This window comes from Phragmites australis, chromosome 11 (assembly GCF_958298935.1).
Source record: "Phragmites australis chromosome 11, lpPhrAust1.1, whole genome shotgun sequence".
Classification (NCBI taxonomy): Eukaryota; Viridiplantae; Streptophyta; class Magnoliopsida; order Poales; family Poaceae; genus Phragmites; species Phragmites australis.
The window spans coordinates 21,983,726-21,997,286 of record NC_084931.1 but is presented as its reverse complement, the minus strand read 5'-3'; the positions used below and the strand labels follow the sequence as shown (position 1 = coordinate 21,997,286).

Here is a 13,561-nt window from a genome sequence, read left to right as displayed (position 1 = left end):
TGGCCAATGTTCCTTTGTACTTATCAGACAATTTTCTAGCATTAGGCTCATCCAATGCTTCCATTTTCTAGACTTAATGATTGTTGCATTCTAGGGCTTCTGATATTTTTTTCCCCTGAAACCTTGTCACACTTGCCGAAGTTCTTTTTTTCCTCCTGGGACTTCATTTCTTATGTTTTTCCATCACTCTTGCTGATTTAGTGAGCCATGCCTTAGCTTAAGATGACTGCCAATAGTTATGCATCAGGTGTTGCTGTTGCCATCGCGTCGCCATGGAGATGTCGCACATCTCTTTGGGCCTGTCTTGCTCCGACGCATGCTCTATCTTGCTGCCATCAAATACAAGGAAGGTTACTGATCTTGAGATATTCCCTAACAAAAAAGAAAGGATTTTGAGATATTAGAAACTAGCATGAAATCCCACTGAATTGAGCGAGTCGATGTTGCAGTCAAATTTATAGGTAATTGAGCGAGTCGATGTTGCAGTCAAATTTATAGGTATGTTTCGCATAGCAAGTGTGCGTGAACATGGAAATTATTAGCCAAAAAAAAATTTCCCATTGCAAGGCACGGACATTTGGCTATTTGCATTAATAAGGTACTAATTTTGTATGATGCCCTTTTAGGTGCGACAAGGGATTATGATGCTTAGCGCTTGAGCGGCTAAAAAGAAATGGTTTTCTTAATTTTCAGAGTATACTACTTGTTCCTGTGTGTAATAATGGATTGACATCTTGGTATAATATCTTGCAGTCTAAAGTGGCAAGTGCGCCAATACATTTAGTAGCAGGGAGATAACTGAGTATGGAAAGTAAAGCTCAACTGATTAGGCTTGTTTGTTCTTTTAGAAATGCATAGGCCGTAGATGTAAATGGCCTCATTTTCTGGTTCATAACTAAAAGCATCTAGCAAGAAGAGATGCCTACAGATTGGTTATGTGGTGTGCATTACTTCACCCAATCAATTATACTATCTCATGATTTTTTTTCTCCTGTTGCAACTCACGAGCATGTAACTATTAGCTTATAAATTTTTTACTTGAAATGTTTCTTCTGCTCATACCAAATCTATTGTTAAAGTCTGTACATATGTTGTTGCTGTTGTCATGAACTGGCAGACCTGTTAGTTGAATTTTTTGTAAAATTCCTGATCTAAACGGCTGCCCACCAAAGGTTGAGTCAGAGGAATACATACATGTATGCAGTATGTATACTGAGATGACATGTGGAAATCAATACAGGATAGCAGAAAGGGTACTCATCTGTTTGTTCAAACTGCTCACGCGAATCCTAAATTCTAGGATAGCAGAAAGGACCCAAAACAAAACTGTTAAAGTGAATTGTTTTGTACTATTTGGTGGTGTTTTCAGGACTTCGGAAAGAGTTAAAAGCGAGTAAAATGGAGTTAGTTGTACATGTTAAAATGCATCACATTCCAACACTTGGACTCAATTTTTACAAACGTTTAAATAACACATCGATAAACAGTAACTTAGTAAATACAACAGCTTACATCAATACAAACTACAATGGCAGGAACAAAGTAATTGGTTAAATCTGGTAATTTTTCCAAATCTGATCCCGCACGCTCGCCCGTCGTCTGATCCCTCCTCTTTGTGTCTGCCGTCTAACCTCGCTCCGGGCCCACCGTCGATCGCCCCTCGCTGTGATTCCACTTGACCCCCCTGACCTCCTGACCTCGCTCCAACGCGCCGCCGCTAGCACCACCGGTCCTGCCAACGTGGCATCGCGTAGCCCCCGTATGCTCCCAAACCATAGAGCCATCTCGTTCTGATCCAGACTATGCCGTCATCTGTCGCCGCGTGTCCACGGGAGGTCTGCCCACCACCTACCCCGTGCACCTACCCCGTGCCTCGGCTTCAGGTATGCTGCATTATTTTGTTGCCCCAGTCACTAACTACCCCATGCCACCGTCGTTCACATCCTATCCTGCATCCTGACGGTGTCACAGTTGGTTGGAAGGCTGCAGACTTAGAGGGTTCAAGAGCAACGCTGGTAGTTTTTGCCACCATATTGTGATAGAAAGTAGTAGTCAAAGTAGCCTACTGTAGACCATGACATCACCAAAATGGCATACAATTATATGCAAAGGGAGTAGTTCTTAAAAAGAAATGTGCTTCTAAAAAGCCACCAAAATGCCAAACAGAGACTTAGTCCGTTTACTCAAATTGAGGCTGCCTTTTATTTAAATAAAATTGGACACATATGATATAGACACAAGGATTGCTAGGCCCACAACCTTGTGCACATCCCCAATACATTGAGGCTCTGCCACCCATTTTAACTTCTGCTTTTAGTCCTTTCCAAGTTGTGCTGCAAGATGGATTCTAATACAATTGCAGATCCATTACACGATGAGCAATAAGGACAATGCAGCCTTCTGGGGCTCTTCTGTACTTGTCTAGCCTGCAGAAAAAACATACATGTTCATCCACAAGAAAAGAAATGGAAACTACCAAGTTTTGGCCACTATCTTGTATGCAAGTAAATAATCCTAGAAACCTGAGTTTAATAACATCAATGTTATTAGCTTTGCAAGCAACTAAGGAATTCTTGAAATCTGCAACAAAAATGCCTTAGCTTATGTGCATCCCATGGAACTCCACCCAAGGGTCACCACATAACCCTATAGTTACACTCATCAAATGCGATGGAACAGCTGGATAACCGTGTTTTTCAGGTCTCCATCTCATCAAACTAGCTGGTCAGCTAGTGTTACAAAGCAGCATACTGGAAGCTATGTTCCTAAGTTCATCTTAGGATAATTTCACATAATGAAAAGGACAGAAAATAATTCATACCGATCTTGTCTTTTACATGTTTTATCAATCTAGCACCATGTGGTTGGGCACAGAGAAACGGTTAGAGACTCATTGCATATTGATAGCACATCTACTTTGCATGCCACATCACTTATCTGTCATCCCCAAAACTGATGATGCATTACTGTGTTGCTTAAGTATGTTCAGGGAGGAGCTATTGTCAGGAAGACTCAGAATTTCATGCAACTTAGTTAAGAAATGGTGAAAGTTTGCCAGCTGCAGTGCTCCTATATGGCCGACACATGCAACTTATCAATTATATAGAATTTATAACATCAGAAAGAATATTATGGTGCATCACTTCATGAAATGTATATGTTTTACAAAGTTATTCTGTTAACACATCATGGTATAAGTGGAAAAGGAGAGGTAATGAAAACAAAATTCTAATGGTACTCATAAAACCTATTTTTAAAGAAGGTGCAGGGAAGGACCTCGTATGTGCAACTTTAAGCTATGTTCTGCACTTGAGCACTGAAGATATTTTTAGGCGATACAAGTTTAGGAAGTTCAAAGAAACAGATCATTGTTTATCCTGAAATTTGAAAAGACGCAGGTCAATCATAGAAATACCAGGTTAATCATTTATTTAGTCTGTAACAAGCCATAGAACTTAGGTACATTGTGTGTGCAAGTATATGATGGCAACATCAAGTTCGTTATAATGCAAATGTCAGGCAGAGCACTATAATATTACATTAACAAGTACTCAAACAGCAGAGAGGGACCAGTAAAATTAAAGGATTTAACCAGTTTAGTATAGGAGAGGAAAAAAATAATTGCTTCTAGCTACATCTCGAAACATAAAATCAATTAAAAATAAAAATTGGGAGGACAGTTGTCAAGAAAACAACTAAATCTCAGACATCAATTACCATAGACAATTTATGGTACAGAAACTCTATGTATGAGGGGAGTCAGGCGGAAAACCAAATGCTAGGAACTAAGACAATTTTTGAAAAATCAGAACTAATGTAATGCTACAAATATATATGAAGAAGGAAGTCACAGGTCTAAAAGCATACCTTAAAGTAAGAATAAATCAATCTGATACCAACGATTGCCATCATCCATCAACTTAACTCAGGGAGCAATTTGATTGTAAGTAAAAACAATGTTTGACTCGGTTGGTGGATAATGAATCTTCAAAAACATGCCTTTAAGTTGGTCATGGGAAGTCATCTCCTCCAAAACCTTATCTTCTGAAATCAACTTAGAACAGTGCTCCATTTCAGCTTTTGATAGCATGTTCCTAACATTGTTGAACTCATCTTCTGTAGAGAAGACCAACTTGGACAAGTGATCCTTTTCTGCTTGCCTGTCATATTTGTCACCTTCGCCTGTTCCATAAGTTATCAAATTGTATGTATATACAAATTTCTTCTGACCTATCCTAAACGCCCTGCTGATGGCCTGCCTCCCAACAGCTGGGTTCCAAACAACATCTAGAAGCACAACTCTTGAAGCTCCTGTCAAGCTAATCCCTTCACAGCAGGCTCTTGTAGATGCAAGTAAAACCCGGGAATCATTGTCTGGATTGTTGAAAGCTTCAATTGAAGCCTGGCGATATCTTGGAAGGATCTTTCCATCCATTTGAAGAATTTCCTTCCCTTCTCTCCATTTGAAAAACTTACGAAGATGATCTTTTATCAGTTCTAATGGCTGAATAAATTGGCTAAAAATCAATACTTTTTCTCTTAGTGCTTCGCACAAACGAACAACTTCCATTACAAATCTTGTTTTTACCCCTTCATAGGGATTTGACCTTAATCTTTCAAGCATAGGTTTATCAATAAGTGAAGCTTCCTCATCAGACATGTTAATGGCAGTTACAAGGGAAGGGTGTGTAGAGGCTAAAGAAATGACATATTCATGTTCAAAGTTATTACCGGAACCAATGTTTTCCACCTTTCTAATGATGCTCTTTTGAAGGGGACGAGGTTTCAGAATAATCACAGACTCTCTAAGCCCTGGAAGAGTTCGAAGAATGTTCCCATTATGGATATGAACAAATGGTTTCAATATTGATCGTACTTTCTCTGCATTATCATCAGTTACATTACTCGTAAGTGAAGCCCAAACTCCTTTTTCATATTTATCAGAAAACTTATCTCTTTTCTTCTTCGAGACATAGTGCCTTCGACCCACTTTTGCTTTAGTCAAAAACATTTCACCAAACCTGGGCCTTACCAAACAGAGTATGTTGTAAAGCTCAAGAAAATTATTCTGGAAAGGAGTCCCAGATAGAATTATACGCTTTTCAGTTTTAACTTTTCCTAATGTCTTCCACATCACGCTACGCTCATTCCTAGGTGTGTGACCTTCATCAAGAACAAGTAAACCAGGGTTATCAAGAAGAATGCTCCTTACTTTGTTCTCTTCTGTGCAGTCAGACTTTTCAGATGTTAGTTTCGTATATAGGCCATAACTTATTCCAAGAATACCATGACCCCTGTTCCATGAAAGCAGTTTCACAAGCCTTGTCAACTTTTCTGTCCGATGTTCTTTCTTTATTAACCTACATATGTCTCGGTCCTCTTTTCCAGTGTAATCCGTCGTGTTCATAATATGGAAAGGAACATCAACATTCCATTTCTTAAACTCCTCATCCCAAGCAAAGAGCATCCCACGAGGTGCAATAATCACTGGCCGGCAGTCTGGAAAGACCTTCATATATGTCTGGATAAATACAATAGCCAATCGCGTCTTTCCCGTCCCTGGGGCATGACAGATCACACATCCTCCAACAACATCAGGCTTCGCTCCATGCTTCAGCTCATCAAGCCTGATATCACCAACTAGATTTGTCCACATAAATTCAAATGCTTCACGCTGATGCTCATACATAGTAGTAATGACCCCTGGAATGAGATCCCAAACTGTTCCATATAGATGAAAATCTTGAGATTGCTCAGTCCCACTGCCTGCTTGTTCATAAAGATCGTGAAACATCAAAGCGTTCTTCACACCAGAGGCATTTGGCCATGCAAGTTTCTCTGCAGAACCTGAGACCTGGAATGAACAGACCAGTTAAATGATCAGACTTACACACTTCAGCTGTGGAAAGCGAGCAATATGCATTGCGATAATATAAAACTTACCAATGATGGCAACATGAATCTGATCTCCAGATTTACTAAGGAGCAATATTTGCATCTGATTCCTATTTGATCATCAATGATAAAATCATGCTTCCCTCGAGAACAAGGTGTTACTGAAGCAAGACCAATATTTAGCTGATTGCCCTCTTCTGGACCCTACAACACAACATAAGCTATTCATTTCAGTTTGGCCACTTCAACAAGATAGAAGTGGCAAATCAAAGTGTATGGCATGGTAGAATCTCTTGCATGACTACAAGAAAATAAACTTTTAAAAACGAGCAAAATATCCTGGATGTGTGACCTTGAAATGCTATCCTACTGTTACACAGAAATGGCATTAAGGAATGTTTAGTTTCTAAAAAATGTAAAAATGATTATGCTGAATAAAGAGTACATACCCACCAGTGGCATCAGGTACGCAGAAATGCTATGCACGTTTGAGTTAACTCATTGGTGGCAAGTCAGGAATTTCATTCCAAATTGACATGCCACTAAGATTATGATGAACAGGGATTTTAGCAATTTAGACAACACTGGTTAATGATGATGAAATTTTCACACAGAACTATCTATGGCCCATAAATAAACAATTACAGGGGGAGGGGTGGGGGGACGAGTACCACACATCTGCATTATGTCAGAGAGAATAGTCATACTGCAATAAATATGTACCTCGTCATCGTAATAAGTTCCAATATTCTCTGACTCTAAAGCAAAGTCAAAGTCAGCCCATAACATATCCAATGAAACATCTTTCTCTGGCCTGTCAGCTGGTATTGGATCTTCATCTCCAAATGAAAACACCAATGGATGCATATCCTTGAAAGTAAACTCGAGCTGCGGATTCTGATCAAATGTTAAAAATTCTTCATTTTTATCGCCACTCATTTTATCTATCAAAAGCTTCAGAAGAGACTGCCTCTTTAGCATGGTTGCACGGCTGGATTTCTTGCCCGATTTGGATGGCGGATGCTTCTTTTTCTTTCCAACTTTATGATCACCATCCCTTCGGAATCCATACCTTCTAATCTGGTCAGAATCTGATGAGTCTAAATCTGAGTCCAAGTCCCGCTCATATAAGCGATGCGTCTTCATTATCCCAAGCTTAAGCTTTTTCCTCCTCTCAAGCTCCCAAGTAAATCGTGATCGCTTCTGTTGCTCAGTAACTGTGTCATTGCCCACAGGGTCCCCACTGCCATCTTTCTTAAATGTAATTGACCGAAAGATATCAACATCTGGGTCTTCATCCTCCCCCCACTCAAAATCATATCTTGAGGTAGGAATGGTACTATCAATCATGTCATCATCAGATGCATCAATCCCATTCTTGAGTTTTCTCCTTTCAGCCTCTTCTTCCTCTTCCTCTTCCTCTTCCTCTTCCTCTTCTTCATTTTTAGCATAACTTTCACTACTATCATCATCATTGCTGTCATTCTCCTCTTCATCTAGTTCCACTTCTGTATCATAATCATCCTCTTTCGGCTCATCAGACAATGCCTCGAAATATGTATTGTACGATAGCCTATCTTGCTTAATCCCCCATGATGATCGAGTTCTCCATGCAACACAAGATGGAATAACTGGTAACTTTGCTTGCACAGGCACCTTCCTGGTGGGGACACTACTCACATTATTGAGCACCTTGACTTCATCGTCAGAGTCCAGGATTTCTATATGCAAGCTCCCTTGATCAAAACCCGGAGCTCCTTCTGTCTTTGGCCCCGTCTCATCCTTGATATCTGCTTTCTCCTCCTCCTGACACCTCAACCCACCCAAAACAATCTTATGGTCCACCGAGTCTTCCGTTTCCATCTTAGCACGGTCGTGCATCGATTCAGACATGCCACCTTCATCATCGTCATCCATAGAATCGCCGTCATCAGCATCATCAAATTCCATCTCATCCTCAGCCTCCCAATCCACTCTATCTGGATCCAAGTCTCCACCAGTGCTGTAAGCACGGATAACATCTCCAACAAGCTGCTCCTCCAGCATCTCGTCGTCGTAGTCATCTTCAAAGGATGCCAACTCAGTCACCACATCCGCAACTGGTGCCAGCTCCTTGTTCCCACAGTTCCCCATGCCCTCGTCGACATTAATACCACCATCTCGCCTCCATCCCTCATCACCACCACCTTCCCCTTCCTCTGCATCACATGAGACCACTCCATTGGTCACATGATTCAAATCCACAGCACTGACCTGCAGGTCTGCGCAATGCTCCTCAATCTGATCCCCACCAGTGTCTCTGCGACGATCCACGTTACCCTGATCAATGCCATTGGCGCCCCCAGTGCAAGACTCATTCTCATCGCGAGAAGCATCATCGCCTCGCCCGCCGTTTCCATCACTTTCAGTGACACGTGACACCGCCCGTTTTCCACGAGTAGCCGCCCCCACCTCTGCTTCCACTTCCATCTCCTTGCCCTTGCGCTTGTGCACTCGGCCCCTGCTCTCAGGCTCTGGCTTTCGTCGCGAGAGTCCACGCCGCTTCCCTCTCGACGCCGACCTCGAGGCCCTGGCGCTCTTGCTCCCTCCGGCGCCCGGAGCCTCCGTGGCATCCGCGCTCGCTCCCTTCCTCCTCCTCTTCGTTCTCGGCGACTCCCCCTCCGGCGCCGCCACCGCCGCCTGCATCACCAGCCTCCGCGATCGCGTCCGCATCGCCACCGCCCCTGCCGGCACCATCATCGTCGGCGGAGGCGGAGGCACCACCGTCGAACCTCCTCGCCTGCTCGCAGCACCATCCGCCGCCCCGCCGCCGCAGTCGTCGTCGTCGTCAACAAGGTCGATGACAACCGGCGCCCCCTTGTCACGGTGGCGCGTGCGGGAGGAGGATGACGGCGCCGCCGCCGCCGCCTCTAGGGTTCCGCCGCGGCGACGGGCGCGCCGCGCGGAGCGATCCATGCGTGGGGGCGGCGGATTCTGCTGCTGCAACGTCGCGGGGAATTGAAGGGGGGTAGTTGATGCTCAGTGTGGTGGCCGTGGGGAGGGGAGGTTTATGGCGCGGGTGGGGACAAATTGAGTATGACGGGTGGGCCCGGGAGGGGTTTGCGAGTGGCTCTCGGGGGCGGGGGCGGGGGCGGTGGGTCCGGGCGGACGACCAGGAGAGAGGAAAGCCCGGGAAACGGCGGCCGGTGCTGGGGGCAGGGGGCGAGCCCCGAGGCGGCAGGATCGGGTGCGGCAGCGCTTTATTCTGGGCCACACTGTGGCCGGATGCCCCTTCCTGAAGTGGCAATGGTTCTGATTTTGGTGGCCACACTTTATTCGATTCTCGGTTGTTTTCGGAAATAGTCAATGCGTGCGTAGCCGTTAATAGTTGCTGCGTATTTTGGCTGTGTAATGAATGGTAGAAATTCGCAATGGGGTATTCAATTTTAAGGTAGCTGTCAGCGATAGATATGGTTTTACTGTATATGCATTAAGCTTAGTTATGGTGTTAAAGCATGATTTCATATTATTTTGTGTGTACATATTTACCACAAAAGCGTAGATAAAATTATAGCATTAAGTCCTCTAAGAAAAATGTAGCGATAAGTCAAAGGTTGTGGTGGAACCAAATCTATTCAAACTTCCACCTACAATGTCAAAAACCACCAAAGTTAGTGGTTTGTAGGAATTGGTTGTAAGGAATAGAAATTTAGAAGCATGGTGATAAAGTCATGTTCATTCGTGGACATGATAATTTAGGTGTGAAAGGAAAATCTGAAGTTCAACTTTCACCATGTTAAGCTCAAAGAAAGATATGTTAATTAAAAAGAACTATTTCTAATATAAGATAGAAAGACAAGTACATCCTAGATGTTCATTACAGCTTATGTTAGAATGGCATACAAGCCACAAAATCACTTGTTGGTGATTTCCCATCCTTTCCATAAAAAAAAATATTGGAACTAAAAGCAAATTCTCATGCCTTACATTAACAACTTTTTCTCCTTTAAGCTCTCATTCCCTCTCAACTTGACAACACACAATAAACATTTATTCCAATATCGGTCCATATTATGCTTCTCTCCTTTGCTCCATTCATCGTTTTGGGACCACATACAGCATCCAAAATTACCTCTAAAGCTAGCAAAAGTATCTTTTCTAAATAAAATGTAATTGTAGTACATGTTTCTACTATAATGTTGTAAGGGAATATGTACATAAAAGTATACGGACACCTACTAATTTAAGGTCCATGTGTGGCATCTAAAAACATCTTTAAAGCTTTCAAATGAGAATAATGAGTTTTTAAGCGGTTCAACAAAACCTTTTAATAGTATAAATTAATTTATTATCCAATTATTTTGCAAAAGTACAATATTAGATTTTTTTTTTTTTTACATAGCAATGCTTGTTGTTTCCAGCAGTAAGCCATGTAGGTATCAAAAGAGCCAATATACAAATGCATTCGCTACATGTTTTCACCATAATATATCATCATGTTGCATTAAAAGACACAATAGAAATATAAATATATTGGTGCTTATTATTTTAGAATAAATGAAAAATATTTAAGATCACCTCTAAAGCTTACAAAAGTATGTTATCTGTATATAAATGTCAGTTATGTTTTCACTTATAAGACATGTGTATCATATAAAAGGAATCATACGGGCTCGTAGACGCACACTGTGCTACTCAATTGAGTCCATCTATCATCATAAGTTCACATGCATCACTGTATATATCGCCTTTAAAGTAAGCAAAAGTATCTTTTTCAGATGTGACCTATCTTCTTGTGCCTAGATTCCTATGCGACATGCCTCGAAATCATCTGACTTTGGCCAACTAGTCCTTGGCACGACAACCAAGTTTAACCCTCCACACGAACCAAATGGTTTCCGCCGAGCATCACTAATGAGCGTTAATCCCTCCTTAGCATGTTCAATCTGTGAGGGAAATGGCCTCACGATTTAGAAGTACTGGTGTCGTTAAAAGATGCTTACTTGATTTTAGTTCTATCAACCAACTCATCTTATCTGGGCTAGTTTATTATTGGTAGCGTATGAATTTAGTGGTATTTGCTTTTTTTACTAAGTATGTTATTATGAATATTGAGGTGTCGATAGATCGAGTTATTCCGTTTCTTAAATCAAACAAGTGTTCAAGTTTAGAACTAGAAGCAGATAGTTCGTTCGTCGTCTTATTTCTAAAATCAGACATCACATATGAATCAAGGAGAAAATTACTCTTTTACCACTCTAAGAAATTGGCTTCGAAGATCTACCACTCTAAATATTGCACACTTCAAAATGTCACTCGAAACATGAGCCTCTTATCATTTGCCACTTTAGAAATAGATTAGAGGCCGTAGCATGTGTGCGGAGATTAAGGACAGAAACAGAAGAGTAAAACCCCACATGTTAAAGGGCTTAAAGCGACACATAAGCACAATCGAATTTATCTACTCTCTCTTTTTTTAATAACTGACACTATTAATTTTTGGTATTGATGTTTGACGATCAATTTTTCAAAAATATAGTTACGAATCATTCTAAGACTATCTCCAGCAGATACTTTAAAAATGCATCTCTTATAATACTATTACAATATCTCCTAATATGATTAGGGTACTCTTTATTTTTTCCATCTCTAGCAACTACTCTATTTTCTATTTTATATTACTCTTCTATTTCTTTCAGACCCGTAGTCATTCTCTATGAACAGTGTTACAGGATCTCTATTCAGTCCGCAAATTTGTCGTCCCTCGTCCACGTCTAACTCCCTGCCGCATCCCTGTAGAAACCGATGCCGTATCTGTTGGATGCTAGGTGCCAGCGAGATCGATCGGCAAATCACTGTAGCACCAGAAAAAGGGTGCCGCCGGAGATGATCTAAATATACAATATTTTTAAAGTACTTCTGATGAGAAATCTAAAAATACTATTTTCACCTTGATTGCATAGATATTATAAAAATCAGTAGTCAAAAGTTGGAACAATACAATCAATGGTGCCAATTATTTAAAAATGGAGGTAGTATTTAAGAATATATGTGAGGCCCACCAAACATAAACAACTCCGTATGCATTGCTTCCCTATTAGAATATTTTTTGAAGGTATGCCAGTTGTTTTGCACGAAACCTAACGAAGTTGTTAGAAGGTTCAAATATTTTAGTTTGTGGAACCGGCTCACGTACTTGAGCCAAGTCCATGTAAAACTTCTCTAGGTCCCAATAATTTTGGAGGTTGAACCTTGCTCCTATTACAAAGAAATCATTTGACACTTATTACCTTTATTTCACTATGCACCCCACATGAATTGCTTTATTCTAGTGATAAACTATAGGAGAGAGAAATAAATTATCATCGAACTAAGTCGTTCAGCCTGTACTTAAATAAATTCGACTTTCAAATTTATTATATAAATCTACATTTAAATAATACCATTTGGAATATTTGATACCACGTTAACACCCAAAGTGTGGAATTGCGACAAAAAAAAAATGTGGCCGTATCACTCGCTTTAGGTGTTCGGATGAGGGATCATAGTCTCTCTTTTTTTCTAACGATGCAATGGATCATAGTTAGGTGCTAAATGGATGCACACGCTGGGTAGAATACTCCCATTAGCCCTAATTGCCGTCTCCGTACTAACAACCGCCTAAACGCAACGATCCCTCATAATTCGTGCGCTAGCAACAAGGCAAAACCCAGCTTGATTATGTAAACGCTAAATTAGTGTTTGTTGGACAGCGAGATAAGATGGAATGATTTTATTTATATATTTGAGGATGGGATGATTCTATTCATCTATATATACCTCTGTATAATACACCAGATCAACTCTTTTATATGTCCACATAACCTCTTGCCCCCCCCCCCCCACACACACACAGATTACCTTTTCTCCATCCATCCTAAATTGTGCACGCAGAAATTCTACTTCCTCAAAATGAAGCGCTCATATATCTTCTCGCATGACTTCATCAAATCTGATGGCTCAAAGCGTCCGATTTATCCAACATCACTGGCTCGTTTAGCTTCGTTTTGCTCCCAGATTTCCCGCGTTTCATCCCCACCCCGTGTCCGCGTTTCGCTCCCATTACCATCAAAACGAGCACCCCGATTCCCCACGTCTCCGCTCCCCAAGCCACCATCTCCAACCTCCCATCGCGCCGCCTCCACCTCCTCCCCTCCATGATGCCACCCACCGGTCCGCCCTCTCCATTGCCCTAGTTTGCCGCCTGCCGGTCCGCTCTCTCCACTGCCCCAATCCGTCACCGTCCCGATTCGCCACCTCCGATCCACCGCACGAGCTAGACCTCTCTGACGAGTTCGAGGGCAAGCAGGATAGCACCACCGACTTCGTCTTCTGCCTCACCGGCTACCCCATCCCCATCCTCCCGACCTCCTCCTCCCTGCTCCCACGCCCACCCGAAAAAATTGTGCCGTGCAAAACACCCGAACCGGTGGGCAAGGGCAGCGCCCCCCCCCCCTCCAGCCAGCCCATTCCTTTCACGCTTCCCCACCTCCTCCGCCACCCAGATGTCGCTGCCTTCGCCTCCCCACATCCCCGCCGTTGTAGCCGCCTCCACTTCCTCCATGCCAATCCTCTAATCCTCTACCACTGCCTCCTCCCCGCTCCCGCACCAGCGCCACCGCTCCAGCGCCCGATCCATGAGCCAAGC

At 42.3% G+C, this 13,561-nt stretch overlaps 1 protein-coding gene across 2 annotated transcripts; it reads right to left on the bottom strand.

The window, feature by feature from the left end:
* Positions 1-2,156: 2,156 nt before the first annotated feature.
* Positions 2,157-8,986, bottom strand: LOC133884567 (SNF2 domain-containing protein CLASSY 4-like). Of its 2 annotated transcripts, XM_062324026.1 has the most exons (5): positions 6,619-8,985; positions 5,944-6,099; positions 3,868-5,854; positions 3,277-3,377; positions 2,157-2,426 (listed from the first exon to the last, which is right to left on the bottom strand). In XM_062324026.1, the coding sequence occupies exons 1-3, from the start codon at positions 8,848-8,850 to the stop codon at positions 3,926-3,928; spliced, it is 4,317 nt and encodes a 1,438-aa protein (XP_062180010.1). In that variant the 5' UTR covers positions 8,851-8,985; the 3' UTR covers positions 2,157-2,426; positions 3,277-3,377; positions 3,868-3,925. The 2 variants fall into 2 exon arrangements, with proteins under 2 accessions (XP_062180010.1, XP_062180011.1); XM_062324027.1 differs by lacking the exon at positions 3,277-3,377 and having other exon boundaries at positions 6,619-8,986.
* Between the last annotated feature and the right edge of the window lie 4,575 nt (positions 8,987-13,561).